The sequence below is a fragment of the Schistocerca gregaria genome, chromosome 9 (assembly GCF_023897955.1).
Source record: "Schistocerca gregaria isolate iqSchGreg1 chromosome 9, iqSchGreg1.2, whole genome shotgun sequence".
Classification (NCBI taxonomy): domain Eukaryota; kingdom Metazoa; phylum Arthropoda; class Insecta; order Orthoptera; family Acrididae; genus Schistocerca; species Schistocerca gregaria.
This window is the reverse complement of record NC_064928.1, coordinates 146,988,391-147,006,615: the sequence shown is the minus strand read 5'-3', so window position 1 is coordinate 147,006,615 and position 18,225 is coordinate 146,988,391. Positions and strand designations below refer to the sequence as shown.

The window sequence follows — 18,225 nt, the reverse complement described above, 5'->3', positions numbered from 1 at the left end:
AGAAAACAGGATATGGATTGTGAGTAAATCGAAAAAAAGACTTAAGTAATGAGAAGCAGTAGAAATGAGAATATCGGGAAACTTAACATCAGGATTGACGGTCATGAAGTAAATGAAGTTAAGGAGCAAGGAGGACATCAAAAGAAAACAGACAAGGAGAAGGGGCAGGTTGATAGGTGCTGTGATAGTGCCACGACATTTAACAGTGCCGCCACGACAGTACGCACAAACGGCGATAGAGGCGCTCCGCAAATGAGATGAGCGCGGGAGCGCCACCTAGCTACGAACGGCACCGGCCGCATGTCACGGCACAGCAGTCGAATACGAGAGACTGAGTTGTAATCATGTGATCAGCTATTGTTTCTAAGACAGAGTGTGAAAATCCACGCAATTATTGTGATTAAAGGTTATAACACTTTTTGGCGACGAGGTCGGGATATTTTCACCGCGTTGTGGATTTGCGTGTTCGTGACGGGGCAGACATGGAACAGATTATGCAAGCGCTCATTGAACAACAAACACAGCTGACGGCAGCGATTCAGGCGTTGTCGACGTCGCTTACTCATCGTCTGTCTTCCTCTTCTCCGCCTCCATTCCCTCCTTACGACGAGGCCGCTGAAGACTGGGAGAATTATGAGAAGCGTTTGCGGCAACACTTCTTGGCTTTCGGCGTTGTCGACGCTCCTATGTGTAAGTCGTTATTTCTATCTTGGATTTCCCCTCGGGTCTATCAGCTGCTATCTCAGTTAGCCCCTCTGCGGGAACCAGCCTCCCTGTCCTTCCAAGAAATGTGTGACTTATTGTCTGCCTATTATCGAACAAACACCCACGTCGTTGCCGCCCGCGTGGCGTTCTACCGGTGTCGTAAACAGCCCCATCAATCTTACCGGGCTTGGGCGGCGGAACTACATGGCCTGAGTAGGAAATGTCAGTTTGTCACGGACACTCATCACGAGTCTTATGCGGATTCAATGGTTAGGGATGCTATTCTACGGCTTGCTCCTGATAAAGAAGTTCGGCAACGTGCCCTACAACTGCCAAACCCGTCGTTGTCGGAAGTTCTAAGCATCGCTCAATCCTTTGAAGTGTCTCACGCTGCTGGCGCGCAAATAGACGCGTGGTGTGATGTAGGCGCTGTACAGTCAACTCTCGACAAGGACAATTTGCCTGTTGCACAGGAGAACGAAGATGTGGCGGCGGTTCACTCGCGTAAACAACGTCGCGTGGGGCCGCAACGCTCGCAGCGAAACCAGCAACCACAGAAGCCGGTTCGTTCCGCGCTTCCTTCTTGCCCCCGTTGTTTCGTACAGCACGACAGGGCAGCGTGTCCAAAACGTTGGGCCACATGTAATTCATGTAGGAAAAAAGGCCACATTGCTTCTGTGTGTCAGTCCCATAAAGTTCCTGTCGACGAGGATGAGGCGTCGGACATGGATGTTCACTGTGTGCTTTCTCAAACAAATAAGTTGTTTGTTACTGTTCGTGTTCTGAATAAAGACATCCGCATGCAAGTGGACACTGGCTCTGCAGTAACTCTCATTAATTCTCGCACGTATTTGGCGTTGGGCTCCCCTCCTTTGTCTCCAGTTACGCGCAATCTGAGGACTTATAATCAGCAGAAAATTCCTATCATGGGCCAGTTTGATGCTTCCACTGCCTACAAGTCTGTTGTTCGGCCCCTCACGTTTTATGTGGTGGATCATGCGGGCACTGAAAACCTGTTCGGTTATGATGCTTTCCAGTTGTTTGGGTTCTCCATTGATGATGATGTGCACCTCATATCTGAGGACATTCCGTATCAACAGCTTGATGGATTGTGTTGTGAATTTTCGTCCGTGTTCTCTGCTGGTCTGGGTTGTGCCAAGGATTTTGCAGCCCACATTACTCTTAAACCTACGGCTCGCCCTAAGTTTTTCCGGGCACGCCCTATTCCAGTGGCGTTGCGTGCACCTGTCAAGGCTGAGCTAGACAGGTTAACAGCTTCAGGGATTCTCCTTCCGGTTACCTCAAGTGAATGGGCATCGCTGATCGTGGTGGTTTCTAAACCAAACGGGAGTCTGCGATTGTGTGGTGACTTTAAAGCCACTGTCAACGCTCAGAGCGTCATTGACACTTATCCTCTTCCTCGTCCTGAGGAGTTGTTTATCAAGCTCGCTGGGGGCCAGTTCTTTTCCAAACTTGACTTATCGGAGGCGTACCATCAGTTGCCGTTGGACGCTCCTTCCAAGGAATTTCTCGTTATCAACACTCCTTGTGGGTTGTATCAGTACCAGCGATTACCATTTGGCGTCGCTAGCGCACCGGCCATTTTTCAGCGGTTTTTGGAACAGCTCACGGCTTCCGTTCCCGGCTGCATAAACTATCTGGATGACATTGTTGTCACGGGAGCCTCCACTGCGGAGCACCTTCGTAATTTACGTTCACTGTTTCGGGTTTTGCATTCGGCTGGGTTGAGGTGCAATCTGGACAAGTCACAGTTCTTCCAGCCCTCCATTGAGTATCTTGGTTTCCAGTTGTCCCGTGAGGGCATACGCCCTCTCCGTGAGCACGTTGCGCCCATTAACGCTCTACCCCGGCCGTCTACGGTCAAAGAACTTCAGGCGTTTCTAGGCAAGATTGCTTATTATCACAAATTCATTCCATCCGTAGCAGCGGTAGCTTATCCTCTGCATCAGCTGTTACGCAAAAACGTCCCCTTCTGTTGGTCCGACGGGTGTGAGCAGGCTTTTGTCCGCCTGAAGGCTCATTTGCAGTCGGCGCCTTGTCTTGCCACATTCCGTCCGGGTCAGCACTTGGTTCTGGCGACTGACGCGTCACAGTATGGCCTAGGGGCTGTTCTCGCCCATCGGTATGAGGATGGGTCGGAACGACCCATTGCCTATGCTTCCAAGACCCTCAACGAGGCGCAACGGCGTTACTCTCAAATCGAAAAGGAGGCGCTCGCTATCATTTATGCTCTAAAAAAGTTCAGCGTTTTTTTGTATGGTTCTAAGTTTCACCTCATCACCGACCACAAACCGCTGGTCTCTCTGTTCAGCCCCTCGGCGTCACTTCCGGATAAGGCAGCTCACCGCCTGCAACGTTGGGCCTTATACTTGTCTCGTTTTCATTATGAGATTCACTATCGCCCCACGGCCCAGCACGCAAACGCGGATGCATTGTCGCGATTGCCGATGGGCCCCGACCCTGTTTTCGATCGCGATGAACTCCTCTGTTTCCACATTGATGAGGAAGAACGTCGTGCAGTCGAGGGCTTTCCACTTACAGGTTCGCAGGTCGCGTCAGCTACTGCGCGGGACCCGGTCCTGCGTCGGGTGATCGGTTTTGTTCAACGAGGTTGGCCAGACAGGACCGGGGGCCGGGCATCGGATCCCCTTTGCAACTACCATGCCTTGCGCCTTCGTCTGTCTGTTCGTGATGGTGTTGTTCTTCTGGCCACGGATGGCGCATCTCCACGGGTCGTGGTGCCACCCTCTCTTCGCAAAGATGTTCTCAAACTGTTGCACGGAGGCCATTGGGGTATTTCTCGGACTAAGTCCCTGGCCCGCAGGCACGTTTATTGGCCCGGCATTGATTCGGACATCGCCCATATGGTTGCTGCATGTGGCCAGTGTGCTCAACAACTGGCGGCACCTCGTACAATGCCCTCTCCGTGGCCTGATCCAGCTCAGCCATGGGAACGGGTGCACGCCGACTTTGCTGGCCCCTTCCTCGGTACTTATTGGCAACTGTTGATTGACGCCTTCTCGAAGTTTCCATTTGTCGTTAGATGTCCGTCGCCCACCACTGCGGCGACGACGCTGGCTTTGTCCAAAATCTTTGCGCTCGAAGGTCTTCCATCCACGATCGTCACGGACAATGGCCCTCAGTTCTCTTCGCAGGCCTTCCGTGATTTTTGTACTGGACAAGGGATTCATCATGTTACCGCACCTCCCTTCCATCCGCAATCGAATGGGGAGGTCGAGCGCCTTGTCCGCACTTTCAAATGCCAGATGAAAAAATTCCTTAGTGATTTTTCCACAGATGACGCCCTGCTGCAATTTCTGAGTTCTTATCGCTTCACGCCTCTGGGTGATCGCAGCCCTGCTGAACTCTTGCATGGCCGCCAACCGCGCACTCTACTGCACCTGCTTCACCCTGTCAGGCCTTGTACTGTGTCCCCTAGTGCGGGAAAATACTCGGTGGGCGCCGACGTGTGGGCACGAGGGTATGGATCTCGCCCTAAATGGATTCCAGGGGTGGTCAAGGCTCTTCGCGGCCGCCGGCTTTGTGAAATCCGTACGGGCGACGGCACGGTTGTTCGCCATTACGACCAGATGCGCCCACGAGTGGTGGCCACGCCTGTGCCACCGCCCCATCCTTCGCCTCCACCAGCTCGAGACGCCAGTCCTGTCGCTGCTGCCGATCTACCGTCCGTGTTGATGCAGCCGCCGTCGCTGCCGCTTCCAAGTACTCCGGAACCGGCCCCAGTCGCGACGCCGCCTTCTCCGGGACCCATCTCGATGGAGCACACTCCCAGGTCAATGACACCTATGGATGCTGCTCCGGAGTTTTCACCCATCATCTCATCCAGGAGGCACGTTCCTCGCACGAGCTTCCGTCCTGGACATTTTCGACCATACTCCCGTGTCTCTGCGCGGGATCTCCTCGGGGCCTCACAAGAGGCCATGGATGTCTCTGCGCTGTCCATGTCTCCAAGGAAGTGAGTGTTTATTTTTTTCAAGGGGGGAAAAGTGCTGTGATAGTGCCACGACATTTAACAGTGCCGCCACGACAGTACGCACAAACGGCGATAGAGGCGCTCCGCAAATGAGATGAGCGCGGGAGCGCCACCAAGCTACGAACGGCACCGGCCGCATGTCACGGCACAGCAGTCGAATACGAGAGACTGAGTTGTAATCAAGTGATCAGCTATTGTTTCTAAGAGAGAGTGTGAAAATCCACGCAATTATTGTGATTAAAGGTTATAACAATAGGACACCTGTTAATACAGCAGGGAATTACTTCCATGGTAATAGAGGGAGCTGTATTGGGTAATACTGTAGAGGAAGACAGAGATTGGAACACATCTCTAGCAAGTAACTGAGGACGTAGGTTGCAACTGCTACTCTGGGATGAAGAGGTCGGCACAGGAGAGGAATTCGTGGCCGGTTGTATCAAACCAGTCAGAAGACTCAGAAATCATCAAAGGTTAATTAAAGTACGCAAGCTCCTGGGAATGCAAGTACTTATGCAGAGGTGATGATGCCTGCAAAGGATGGAGTAGCACGGAGAGTTCATCAAGGTAATTTTTGAACTGAAAACCACCATCACTACCACACTAATAAGGAGTAAAGACAAATCAATGTATTTGGAGCTATTGAACACTATGGGGGAAAAAGTCACACGCGTGCGCGCACACGCACACGCACACACACACACACACACACACACACACACACACACACACACACGTGCACGTGCACGGGTGCGCACATTGCTTCTAAATTCAGACTTGGGATACACCCAAAACTATGGTCCTTGAGATTATAATTGCAGTATGTGCAAAACCGACCCCAAAAATTCTGAATGACAACCTTAAGTCTAACTGAGTGCTTATTTGAGAACTTCTGGAATTGTATAGAAAGGATGCTACTATTTTCAACAATGTTTTAACAGGGAAAGAGTTGTGAATTTTCAATTATTATCCTGAGGTAGAGAGAGAGAGAGAGAGAGAGAGAGAGAGAGAGAGAGAGAGAGCTCTGTGTGGCACACCTCACAGTCACTACACCCTAAGAAGGCACACAGGCGTTCATCCAAAGTGAAGGCAGTGCTGACTGTCTTTTCTGGTGATAATGGTACCGTACACCCTGAGTTTGTACTTGCCAGACAGACCACCAAAGCTGCCTTTTATGTACAAAAGTCAAAGGCTGGTGGAAAGGAGGGGGGTGAGGGCTGCGGGAAGGGAAGGTGGGACATCAGACCACATATTGCTGGTTCCCAGAAGTACCAGTGAGACAATGATCAACCACACTGCCTTCAGTTGAGGGATTATCCTATCAAAACAACGACGTGGTAATGTTGCCCTCTCTGCCTCCAATAGTCCCGAATTGTACCAGCAGCCATCCCCCCCCCCCCCCCCCCCTGCCTTCAGCATGAGACACTAATGAAGATACTTAGTTTTGAGATAATGTTACATGTGCCCTTAAATACACTTCAACACGGGCCTTCTGGAACACCTACTATGACCCTCAGAAATATCAATCACTCAGGTAGAGGGGACCTATTTTGAAGAACTTTTAGGCACTGTACCGTTCAGATCAATAAACTAGTTTTTGTACATTTAGTCACATTACTTTCCAGGCGAACCTTGTATACTGAAAGTAACTATTGTTTCCTCCACCCATTGCTCACATTCCAACCACCATTTTCTTACTAATACCTATTTTTCTCCACCCACTGCTTGTATTCCAACCATGACTTACTTACTAATACCAATTTATGTTAAGAAACCTTTATATCTCATTTTGTATAATTGTGAGATGAAATGTGTTCCACTTACCACATTATATACTTTAAAAAGTACTTACATCTCTCTCGATACCCTTCTCCAATTGTGGCATTGTCCGTATTTCGTCGAATAAATGTAATAACATGGACTTCTCCATACTGCTTACAGAATGCTGAGAAAGAGACATCTAATTTGTAGATAATTACGCAAGACACACCGGCAACAAACAAATTAAGCAGGTACTGTGGAGAAGGGGCGCTACTTACTCGCCTCTCCATAGAACATTCACTGCTCTGCTCGCCCGGTGAAGAAGGAGGGCCGTAGCAGGTCTCCATAGGAGACAGTGACGACAGCCTCCTGACATGCAGTTCTGTTGGCGTCTTCAGATTTCTCCTGACTGACTCTTTTTCATTCATACTATTTATGTCATTCTGCAAAGTGAAACATTTATGTACAGTTGATTGGTGAACCAGAAAAGACAAAGAAATCTCAATCTTAGAGAGCCCCTTACCTCTTGAGACAAAGTATCTTCTATTTCCTGCACACCATCTGAACGGTGGCAGAAAACAGTAGCCATTCTAGCAGCTGATAGAGATGGAGTGACTAGCTGAGAACTGTGTCCTCGCAATGATACGTCTGGGTCTTTACTGACTGAATCCAGCAGTCCGTTGTGTTTTGCACTGTTTACACTACCCTACAAAACACAAAATGTAATAAAATTCAACACATGAGCCTTTTTAGAACATTATATGCAAAATAATTTATAAAAACCTTATAGCAAAGCAAGAACATACACAGTAAGAAGCCATCTGCCTAACAATACAAGCTGTCCATCAAACATTCTGTGGGAAAGCAAGTATGGCTTTCTGTTCTTACTATTTATATTTACAATTTGCTTTGTATTCGTCCACACCTTGAAATGGTTTGATTATGAAAGTGTGTGTGTGTGTGTGTGTGTGTGTGTGTGTGTGTGTGTGTGTGTGTGTGTGTGTGTGTGTCTCAACTTTGTGCCCACCATTTGTAAACATTATAATCAAATAATGTCAGGTGGCAGCGGTCAAATACAGGGAGTGAAAGGCTATTTACAATTTGTACAGAAACCAGATGGCAGTTATGAGTTGAGGGGCTTGAAAGGGAAGTTGTGGTTGAGAAAGGAGTGAGACAGGGTTGTAGCCTTGTTTGCTTTAAACAACAATTTGGAGCAGGAATTAAAATCTATGGAGAAGGAATAAAAACTTTGAGGTTTGCCAACGACATTGTAATTCTGTCAGAGACAGCAAAGGACCTGGAAGAGCATTTGAACAGAATAGACAGTATCTTGAAGGAGGATATAAGATGAACATCAACAAAAACAAAATGTGGATAAAGGAATGTAGTTGAAGTAAATCAGGGGATGCTGAGGGAATTAGATTAGGAAATGAGACACTTAAAGCAGTAGATGAGTTTTGCTATATGGGAAACAAAATCGCTGACAATGGTCGAAGTACCACAGATATAAAATGTAGGCTGGCAATGGCAAAAAAGTGTTTCTGAAGACGAGAAATTTATTTACATTGAGTATGGATTTATGTGTTAGAAAGTATTTTCTGAAAGTATTTATCTGTAGAGTAGCCATGTATAGAAGTGAAACATGGGCCATAAATAGTTTAGACAAGCAGAGGATACAAGCTTTCGAAATGTGGTGCCACGGAAGAATGTTGAAGATTAGATTGGTAGATCACATAAATAATAAGGAGGTACTGAATAGAATTGGGGAGAAGAGGAATTTGTGGCACAACTTGACTAGAAGAAGGGATCGGGTGGTAGGACACATTCTGAGGCATCAAGGGACCACAAATTCTGTACTGGAGGGAAGCATGCAGGGAAAAATGGTACAGGGAGACCAAGAGATGAATACACTAAACAGATTCAGAAGGATGTAGGTTGCAGTAGTTACTCAGAGATGCTTGCACAGGATTGAGTAGCATGAGAGTGGCATCAAACCAGAACCAGTGTCCGGACTGAAGACCACAACAACAACAGTAATGTCATTAATTTTAAAATGTTATAAAAATATTTATTGTTTATGATTCTGCTACTAGATTCAATAAGTGTTTTAAATTTTATCATATAAATTTAAAAAATTCAGCAGCAGCAGTAGTAGTAGTAGTAGATGCAGCTTTTCACAAGTGTAATATTCATTATTTTCAATTCTGGACTCTACTTAAACATCAGCATGTCTTTAAAAAGCTTGTCATTATAAAAGTGAGAAACAATCAACAAAATTTGTATTTAACTTTTTTTCGGTGGTCATGAAGTAACTGCCCCCCCCCCCCCCCCCCCCCCCACCACCCTGTCGTAGTACTGTGTTATAATTAAAGGGTAGCTGCTCATGGAGGTCCAGTGTAGCCCGTAAATATCACATGCAGCAAGACTTGGTAGATTCACTAATGTGTTAATGCATCCAGTATTGTACAGTATCTCCTTGACATCTCCGGCAGTTAATAATGAAATCTACATTATGCCTTTCTCACTTGCTTGACCTCCTCTTCCAACATACCATTCCTAATCCATTACATATGGAAAAATTTCTGTACGTCTATCTTGCATTAAGAGCGCCAGTTTTGCACCTGACTGCTAAAACAGCAACTAACGTTTTTCCGGCATAAATTGGTTCCACATTAACACATTAGAATATCTACCAATTTGCACTGCCATATGATATATACAGCCCATACTGGACCTCTGTGAGTAACTGCACTTTAATTATAACTACCTGGTATATGTTGGTATTGCCAGGATTAATGACCAGCAGGGAATTAAGATAACTGTGTTCAAATGAGACAAAACATGTAACCTGAAAGACAAAGCATATAATCTGACATACAAAACACTTTCATTTAGTTTATTCTTTCTTTTTACAATTTCGAATGAGTAGCACTAGTAAAAATACTAGTGATATGAAAATTTAATAAGATCCATAAAGATTAACTACCTTTTTGTTGGACTCAATAATTTTGAGATTTTAATATTTTTTAAGTAAAGAAATTAACAATATGATGTGCTTGTTATTATTGGAACTTAAATATTTCAGCCAAAATCTACACAGGAAGGAGTCTCTCATACCATGTAGGCATTCATATTGTCTCTTTAAAAAACACTTTCAGGTTTATCTTGCAAGATAGGGTGATAGCTGTTTTGCTGGCACAACTCAGTAGAAAATTATTTGATCACCGCAAAGCACCAAATGATCATTTTTAATTAGAAGAAAATGTACAGTCACTGAAGGAAGGTGTTAGTACTGGCTGTCGACAGTAGGTCATTCCCTCACTGTCTGCACATGTGAACGAAAACTGTCCTGTGGACAGCTGAGGTGGGTCACGTGTATTGCTCAATACAGCCTATATGCCATTCCATACTCTGCCTCTCATGTAATGCAACTCCGGTATATTTTCACCGAGTGAAGTCGCAGACAGTTGGGGTACAGTAATTAATTCCCGCGGAGTACGGGGTGGCGGCAGGAAGGGCATCCGGCCACCCCTTAAACCAACATTGCCACATCCGATTAACCATGCCGACACTGTGTCTCCGCAGGGAAAAAAGGCACAAGCAAAAGAAGGAGAGAAAGGTGAGTGAAGTGTTTTGCACCAGATTGAGCGATTTTTATTATTATTGTCAATCAATATATTCAACTTATGGTGAGCAACTTTGCCAACTGAACTACATCAAAGGTGAGTGTCCACTAAACAGATTACTCGCTGTACAGTAGTAGGCACTTACATTGAGGACATAGAATGTTTGAAACTGGAACAGATCAAAATGTACAAACATTATTTCATTAATCACTCAGACAATGGTCCAGCAATGAACACACATATTCCAAGCTAGTTACTGTTAACCCAAATTGCCAGTGCAGCTGAGACAGAAAAATAGAGAAATAAGACACACTGCAAAGAACATTAAAAAACAGTGTGTCCTTACTGCACTGAATAAGTAGATGTCATCTATCAATATGTTGCACATATCATTAACAGTTCTATATCCACCAGGTTAGCCGAGAGCTCTAATGCAGTGCTTTCTGGACTCGGGTAGGCGCGCCGGCCCTGGATCGAATCTGCCCGTCAGATTAACGATGAGGGCCAGTGTGCTGGCCAGCCCAGATGTGGTTTTCCACATCCCCTAGGTGAATACTGGGCTGTTCCCCTTGTCCCGACTCAGTTACATGACTCGCAGACACTTGAAAATGATTTACAGTAGACACAGACAGCTGGGATACACTACTTCCATCTTGGGAGGTATGGGGTGGTGACAGGAAGGGCATCCAACCACCCTCTGACACTAACATTGCGAAGTCCATAGCAACAGGGCCGACCCCCGTTGAAGTGGGACAAAGGCCCAAGACAATGATGATGATCATTAGCCAGTTCTATACATAATAATGGTTCAAGAGCCACTCTGGACTTACATTTACCAAAGGAAACAAACAAAAAAACTCAAAACAGTATTTTCTATCAGTGAATAAAACTGTACAGTAAATTACCAAAGGAGATAAAAAAAGAGACTGCTGACATAAATCTATTTAAAAAAAGCAGTTACAACATAATGTATACTACACAATTACAGATTGTTTAGGGACCACAGAGTAGAAATTAAAAACACAATGGGACAGCTGCAACACCCTGTAATCTACTAATGATAGCATGTTGAGGCATGGATCGTGACTGCACTGCTGATGACTCCCAGTGGCAGATGCGGTACACACATGCGTATGCTTTCTGCTTGAAGAAAGCATATACACTGCAAATTATATCTCTACCTTGCTCATCATGCTCATCACTCAACACCATCATCAGTAATGACAACTCTCAAAAAATTGAATAAAAATTCACCAAACAATTTGCTACGATCATGTTTAATGCACACATTAGCTACGTCATTCAGAGAAGAGTGCGCAGTACACTACTGAACACTCACTCACCGGCTAGCAGAGAATTCGCGGTTTAGGTGTGCTGAACAAGCACAAACTCAGATGCGGTACACACATGCGTATGCTTTCTGCTTGAAGAAAGCATATACACTGCAAATTATATCTCTACCTTGCTCATCATGCTCATCACTCAGCACCATCATCAGTAATGACAACTCTCAAAAAATTGAATAAAAATTCACCAAACAATTTGCTACGATCATGTTTAATGCACACATTAGCTACGTCATTCAGAGAAGAGTGCGCAGTACACTACTGGACACTCACTCACCGGCTAGCAGAGAATTCGCGGTTTAGGTGTGCTGAACAAGCACAAACTCAAATGCCATCATTCGCGACTCCAAATATAGCACATGATAACAAAGAAACCTTTTTACAACAAAATTGTTCACTCAATGTATAAAGCGTAACAGTAATGCCTTCTGATTTTCCAATCTCATGCGCTATGGGGGGATGCTGACTCAGTTTTTCAGAAGGAATGAAGGGAGGACACAAAGACTTGCATGTGGCAAAGTTGCACACTTAGGGCCTGGAGCTAATTTTCTGGACAGACTGGAGTGCAAGAAGCATAACAGCACATTTGTGGTCCAGGCGTCACCAGTGTACACAGTGATAAGTTATGTTTTGTACAAGGGTAAGTCAATTATTTTCCGCAATTTAGTTATATTTTTGTTTATTTGTCATTTTAGATTGATGACACATGCTTTGTTTATTTGGTGCGATATCTTTCCAATTTTCAAGCTGCTGGGTTAGTTTCATTATCACTGCCATGCTGTTAATCATGGCTGCTCCGCTGTCTATTTGCACCGAAGAAGAGCAACATTCAGTGATCCGTTTTTTGTGATCGAAAGGCGCATCAGCGGCCAAAATTCATCGAAGACTTTCAGTACAGTACAGAAGCACTGTTCTGCCACAACGGAGTGTCTACTAATGGATTGAAAAATTCCGAAATGGTTGTACAAGTGTTGTGCACAATGAAGGAGCTGGACGACCGTTTACCACTACAAATGAGAAACCATTGAGCATTCACACGAAATGATTCTCTTAGAGAGACAATTAACTATTGACGAGGTGGCACATCGTCTGCAAATTAGTCATGGTTCTGCCTACATAGCATCCAAAACAGACTTGGGTTTCATAAAGTTTGAGCAAGATGGGTCCTAAAACAACTCTCACAGTTGCATAAACAAACGTGCTTGGACATCTGCAAAAAAAAAAAAAACATATGGATCGCTATGGTAACTAAGGGGACAACTTCTTAGACAGGATTATTACTGGTGACGAAACATGGATCATTATAAGCCGGAGAGTAAACGAAAGAGTATGGAATGTAAACATCCATATTCCCCATGCAAGAAAAAGTTCAAGTCCCAACCGTCCACAGGAAAACTGACACTTACAGTTTTTTGGGACGCACAAGGTCCAGTACTGGAACATTATGGGGTAAGGTGCACAACAATAAACAGTGTATGTTACAGTGAGATGCTTACTGCCAGGCTAAAGCCTGCAACTTAAAGCAAACGCCGAGGATTGCTGTCAAAAGTTGTGCTGTTGCTCAACAATGCCCATCCACATACTGCTGCCTACGCTGATGAAACACTCCAGAAACTCTCATTTGAAGCACTGGATCATCCTCCATATAGTCCCAATCTTGTCCCCTTATTATCACTGGTTTGGTCCACTCAAACAGGCATTAAGGGGCCATCGATTTGCCTCGGATGAAGCAGTGAAAGAAGCAGTGCATTCCTGCCTTGCAGCTCAACGAGAACCTTCCTTTATGAGGGCATCAGGAAGCTTGTACAACAATGGACCAAGTGCGTCGAAAGGCAAGGAGAATATGTTGACAAATAATGTTCTTGTAAGTTTCCTCTTTGATTACAATAAAATTTTATAGCTACTTTGCGGATAATAATTGACTTACCCTCATATTATAAGTTATCTGATAGAAACTTTGTATGATCAAAAGAACAGTGTAATAGGGACTAACCAAATGAGGCAGTGCAGTTGTTATGACATTGCCTTCATATTTGGGTGGATGGAGTTTGCTCGGTCTGGCCATTCTTCTTCATATTTTTAATAGTTTTCCTAAATCGTTTCAGGCAAATATCTGGACATTGCCTTCCTATTTGGGTGGATGGAGTTTGCTCTGTCTGGCCATTCTTCTTCATATTTTTAATAGTTTTCCTAAATCGTTCCAGGCAAATATCTGGACAGTTCTTTCAAGGAAGGTCGTGGCCGACCACCTTTCCTACCCTCATACACTAAAGAGTCAAAGAAACTGGTACATCTGCCTAATATTGTGTAGAGCCCCCACGAACATGTAGAAGTGGTGCAACATGGCATGGAATGGACTCGACTAATGTCTGAAGTAGTGATAGAGGAAATTGACACCGTAAATCCTGCAGGGCTGTCCATAAGCCCGTAAGAGTATGAGGGGGTTGAGATCTGTTCTGAATAGCACTTTGCAAGGCATCCCAGATATGCTCAATAAAGCTCATGTCTGGGGAGTTAGGTGGCCAGTGGAAGTGTTTAAACTAAGAAGAGTGTTCCTGGAGCCACTTTGTAGCAATTACGGACATACGGAGTGTCGCATTGTCCTGTTGGAATTCCCCAGGTCCAACGGAATGCACAATGGATATGAATGGATGCAGGAACAGACAGGATGCTTATGTACATGTCACCTGCCAGAGTTGTGTCTAAACGTATCAGAGGTCCCATATCACTCCAACTGCACACACCCCACACCATTACAGAGCATTCACCAGCTTGAAGAGCCCCCTGCTGACCTGTAGGGTCCATGGATTGATGAGGTTGTCTCCATACTCGTGTGTGTTTATCCACTCGATACAATTTGAAATAACACTCATCTGACCAGGCAAGTTTCCAGTCATCAAAAGTCTAATGTCGGTGTTGATGGGCACAGGTGAGGGATAAAGATTTGTGTCATGCAGTCTTCAGAGGTACAGGAATGGGCCTTCGGCTCCAAAAGCCCATATCGATGATGTTCTGTTGAATGGTTCACACACTGACACTTGTTGGTGGTTCAGCACTGATGATTATGATGTGTGGTTTGTGGGGCACTCAACTGCGCGGTTATCAGCGCTCATACAAATTCCCAACTTTTGCTCAGTTCTAAAAATGACTGAATCAATATTGTTCCATTCTTCAAAATTCTATTACTAGTATCAGAGTAAGTACAGTATTTACAGGGTGATGAGGCATGGTGGCACTTGGAAAAGGTAAGAAAAGTGACAAAATATTTTTAAAAATGTGATTAAAAGATGATAAAATATTTTTAAAAGGTAACAAACTGTTTCAATAATGGTGGTAGGTGTCTTCTGGCCTGAGAGACAACAGGGAGAGGGGTCTCAGGAGGGAGCCCGATCACTAGCAGGTGCCGAAGAAGGGGAACACACTTTCAGGCAGGGAGGGGGAGCGGCTCCCAGATGTGGGAACTGCACAGGAAGGGAGGGGGATGCAGCTGGTGTAAGGAAGGGGGAAAGGGTGTAACAGACAAAAGTGGAGGAAAGTGACACTGGACGGGTTTCCCTAATGAAGTGGGTGTCCACGGTCACCACACAGAGGGGTCTGCGGTACAGTAGGAAGAAATATGCCCAAAACGCAAGCAGCAAAAGCACCTCAAGGGTGGTGGGACGTATGCCTTCACATCACATCTGTAGCACATAACTTTGACCTCCTCTGGGAGGGCATCCCCCTTGTAAGACAGAATGAAGGCACCAGTATCAGTGCGGTTGTCTTGGCGACCCTTCTGCACATGTTGAACAAAAAGAACGTTGCTTCACTTCAGATTAGCCCAGAGTTCCTCATCAGTTTGCAGGATGAGGTCCCTATGAAAAATCACTCCCTAGACCATGTTCAGAGATTGGTGGAGAGTAATAGACACTGGGATATTGCCAAGACGATCACAAGCACTAACAGCTGCAGATGGTGTGGCAGAAGAGGCTGTGGTCAACAGGGTGCCTGACAGCATCTTACTAATAGACTCCAATTCAGCAAACTTGTCCTCGATATTCTCCACAAAAAACAAAGGCTTTGTCTAGTAAAGACAGGGTAGCAGAGGGGAAGGCTGCGAGGTCATACCATCCACTCCAATCAGGGGCTCTCCCCATAGGTGTCATCCACCCACAGCAAGGGCCGCACGGGAGTTCCAGTGTTCCAAGAAGACAAGCAACCACTCCTTGGCATACCGTATTTACTCGAATCTAAGCCGCACTCGAATCTAAGCTGCACCTGAAAAATGAGACTCGAAATAAAAGAAAAAAAAAAATTCCCGAATCCAAGCCCCACCTGAAATTTGAGATTCGAAGTTCAAGGGGAGAGAAAAGTTTTAGGCTCCACCTCCAAATCGAAACAAAGTTGGTCCATTGTAATGAGAGACAATTCAGGTCGAATGAATGACGATACAGGTACAGTAGTTTGGTTCGAGTCGTAAGCTTAACAGTTAAGCTTTACCAGGTAGCCATTGCTATGCGTCAGGCACTCCGTCCGTATTTATACGGGTACCCTTCCTTTTTCTCATGCTTCGTCTGGTTTGAATTGATTGCTTATTTTGCTTTGATCTGATATGTGCCGTCTTCCTTGTTATAGATGTTTACGTCACTCTAAGCTGAAAATTCATTACTGTACTGTTCATGCATTGTTTGTCGCATTCTGATAGTGCATGTTTACGGCCTGTCGCCCCTCACAGCATGGCTTGCTTACGCGCGCGCTACTGCCACCTTTTTTTAAAAAGGAGAGAGAGAGAGAGAGAGAGAGAGAGAGAGAGAGAGAGGAATCGTCTCATTAGCGAAACAATGGCAAGAGACTGCTATTTGTTGTTACTTACACTGCTGCTTTCTTTGATAATGATCAACAAGAACCAAATAATAGACTGCGTACGATAGAACATGTTCTGAATGAGAGTTAGGCAAAAATTTTTCACTGTTTGGAAATCTTTGTGGCCGCTTCTTTAGTACATCAAATTTTGCACAGAAATTAGAGTCATTTTAGATTTAAAAATCTAGTCAGTTGCTGTGCTTCATTTCTGACTGTATCACTATTAGGCATAAGAATATAAACATGACATGATATGTATATTCTTCCGCATTTGCTGTTGTCTCACTCTAGTTTTGTAGTTTATTAGGCAGACAGGATTTAAATGACATAGCAGCAAACACGAAAGAATGCAAGTGTTTATATTCATATTATTCTTATGGTGAAGAGAATACTGCATGTGATTCACATTTCATCAGGTTCCTATTAGCAACCATCTCTTCTCACAGGTAGGAAAAAATTCAGAACGTAGAGTTGGCCATATTAACAAACATCCCAAACAGTCTTGCCAGTTGGATTTTCATAGTACACTGGAATTCTGCTACATTCGAAGATGAACAATATGGAATTTGTATTTACTTCGTTGGATAATGTATGAAAATGCAGTGGTCGAAACTCGGGGCAGAGAAAAAAGCTCGTCTTCCACCCTTTTTTTTAATTAAATTTATTTACTGACGCAGAGGTTTTGGCACCAGTATTTATCTTTGTGCCTATAAAGCATGCCTATGTAGCACTACATATATTCGACGGCAGAAGTTAGTTGTGGTGGCACCTACCATCATTTTTGAGAACTTCAGCTTGCTTTGCACTCGATTCTAAGCTGCGGGTAGTTTTTTGGGTTACAAAAACCAGAAAAAAGGTGCAGTTTAGATTCGAGTAAATACGGTACATGGGGAGGTAACAGATCAGGTATCAGTAGTGCAATTCCCGTGTAGTCAGGGGCTCAGCCCGATTGGTACACAACAGCCCCACCACAGAGACTGGCTACACATGCTGGTGACCTAGCAGGGTGGAAGGGGGACTACAGTGGGGAAGGAAGGGGGGAGGGGAATCCACACCATAGATGTTAGGAAGGGAGTTCTTCCCCAAATAGCTCACACTAAAAATAGAAAATTTATAAATGGAGGCCAAAACCTCAAGTGGGGACCTAAATGTCAAAAAGGATGAAAGAAAAGGCAGAAGGAACAGAATTGCAAGCAATACAGGGAAGCAGATGATAGCCCGGTTGATATAAATCAGAACACTAAGAAAGGAGAAGGGGGAGGGAGGGGGGGGGGCACAGGGAAGGAGCGAGGATAGGAAGGGAGGGCAGGGTAAAGGAAATGCAGCCAGGGAAGGGAGAATTGGCTGCAATAGCTCAGGGCCCCAGGTGCGCCACACACAAATTCGTGAAAGAGCCCTGAGCTCCCTGGGGGGAAGGGGTGCATCATTTTTGAAACCGTAACAAGTCACTGAAGTTTCTGGTCTTTTATTCTTTCTTTAAGGTTTAAAAATGTAAAAATTTTTAGAGGTGCTCTTGATAAGCATGTCTCTTCCATCACATTCTTGTAAGCAGTGATACAATTTTTTTTGGCCATTCTTTAGAAACCATAACTTGTCATGTTCTTCCAGCAACTTAGAATGTATGACTGATCTGTTTTGGGCATGACACTGACTGCTGTCTTATGCAGAAGTTCTCAATTTTCTACCAAAATAAGGAGATACAGCATGCAGGATGAGGAGAAAACGGAGAGTAGCACACTGGTGATACTGAAATAAAAGGGACGCAGACAGAATGTAGTTTCCATTGTTTCTGTATCATTCGCATGTACTGAATGTTGTTTGGATTCAAAAATGAATTTCTTTCACAGCATGAGAGAAACCAGATACACAACTTCTTCAAACAGTATTCAGAAGGAAAGCGAAGAGGACAAATTTACAACAAACATTGTCCGAC

At 44.8% G+C, this 18,225-nt stretch overlaps 1 protein-coding gene across 25 annotated transcripts in view; it reads right to left on the bottom strand.

Moving 5' to 3' along the window:
- LOC126291683 (uncharacterized) overlaps positions 1-18,225 on the bottom strand; it is a 348,608-nt gene that overhangs the window by 40,209 nt on the left and 290,174 nt on the right. For 22 of the 25 annotated variants that reach the window (XM_049985282.1, XM_049985285.1, XM_049985288.1 and 19 more), the window contains 3 exons: positions 7,002-7,184; positions 6,757-6,921; positions 6,570-6,677 (listed from right to left, as the gene is read on the bottom strand). In XM_049985282.1, coding sequence (XP_049841239.1) covers positions 6,570-6,677; positions 6,757-6,921; positions 7,002-7,184 — 456 coding nt within the window. The remainder of the gene's footprint in view (positions 1-6,569; positions 6,678-6,756; positions 6,922-7,001; positions 7,185-18,225) is intronic. The other 3 variants (XM_049985306.1, XM_049985283.1, XM_049985298.1) reach the window with 1 other exon arrangement.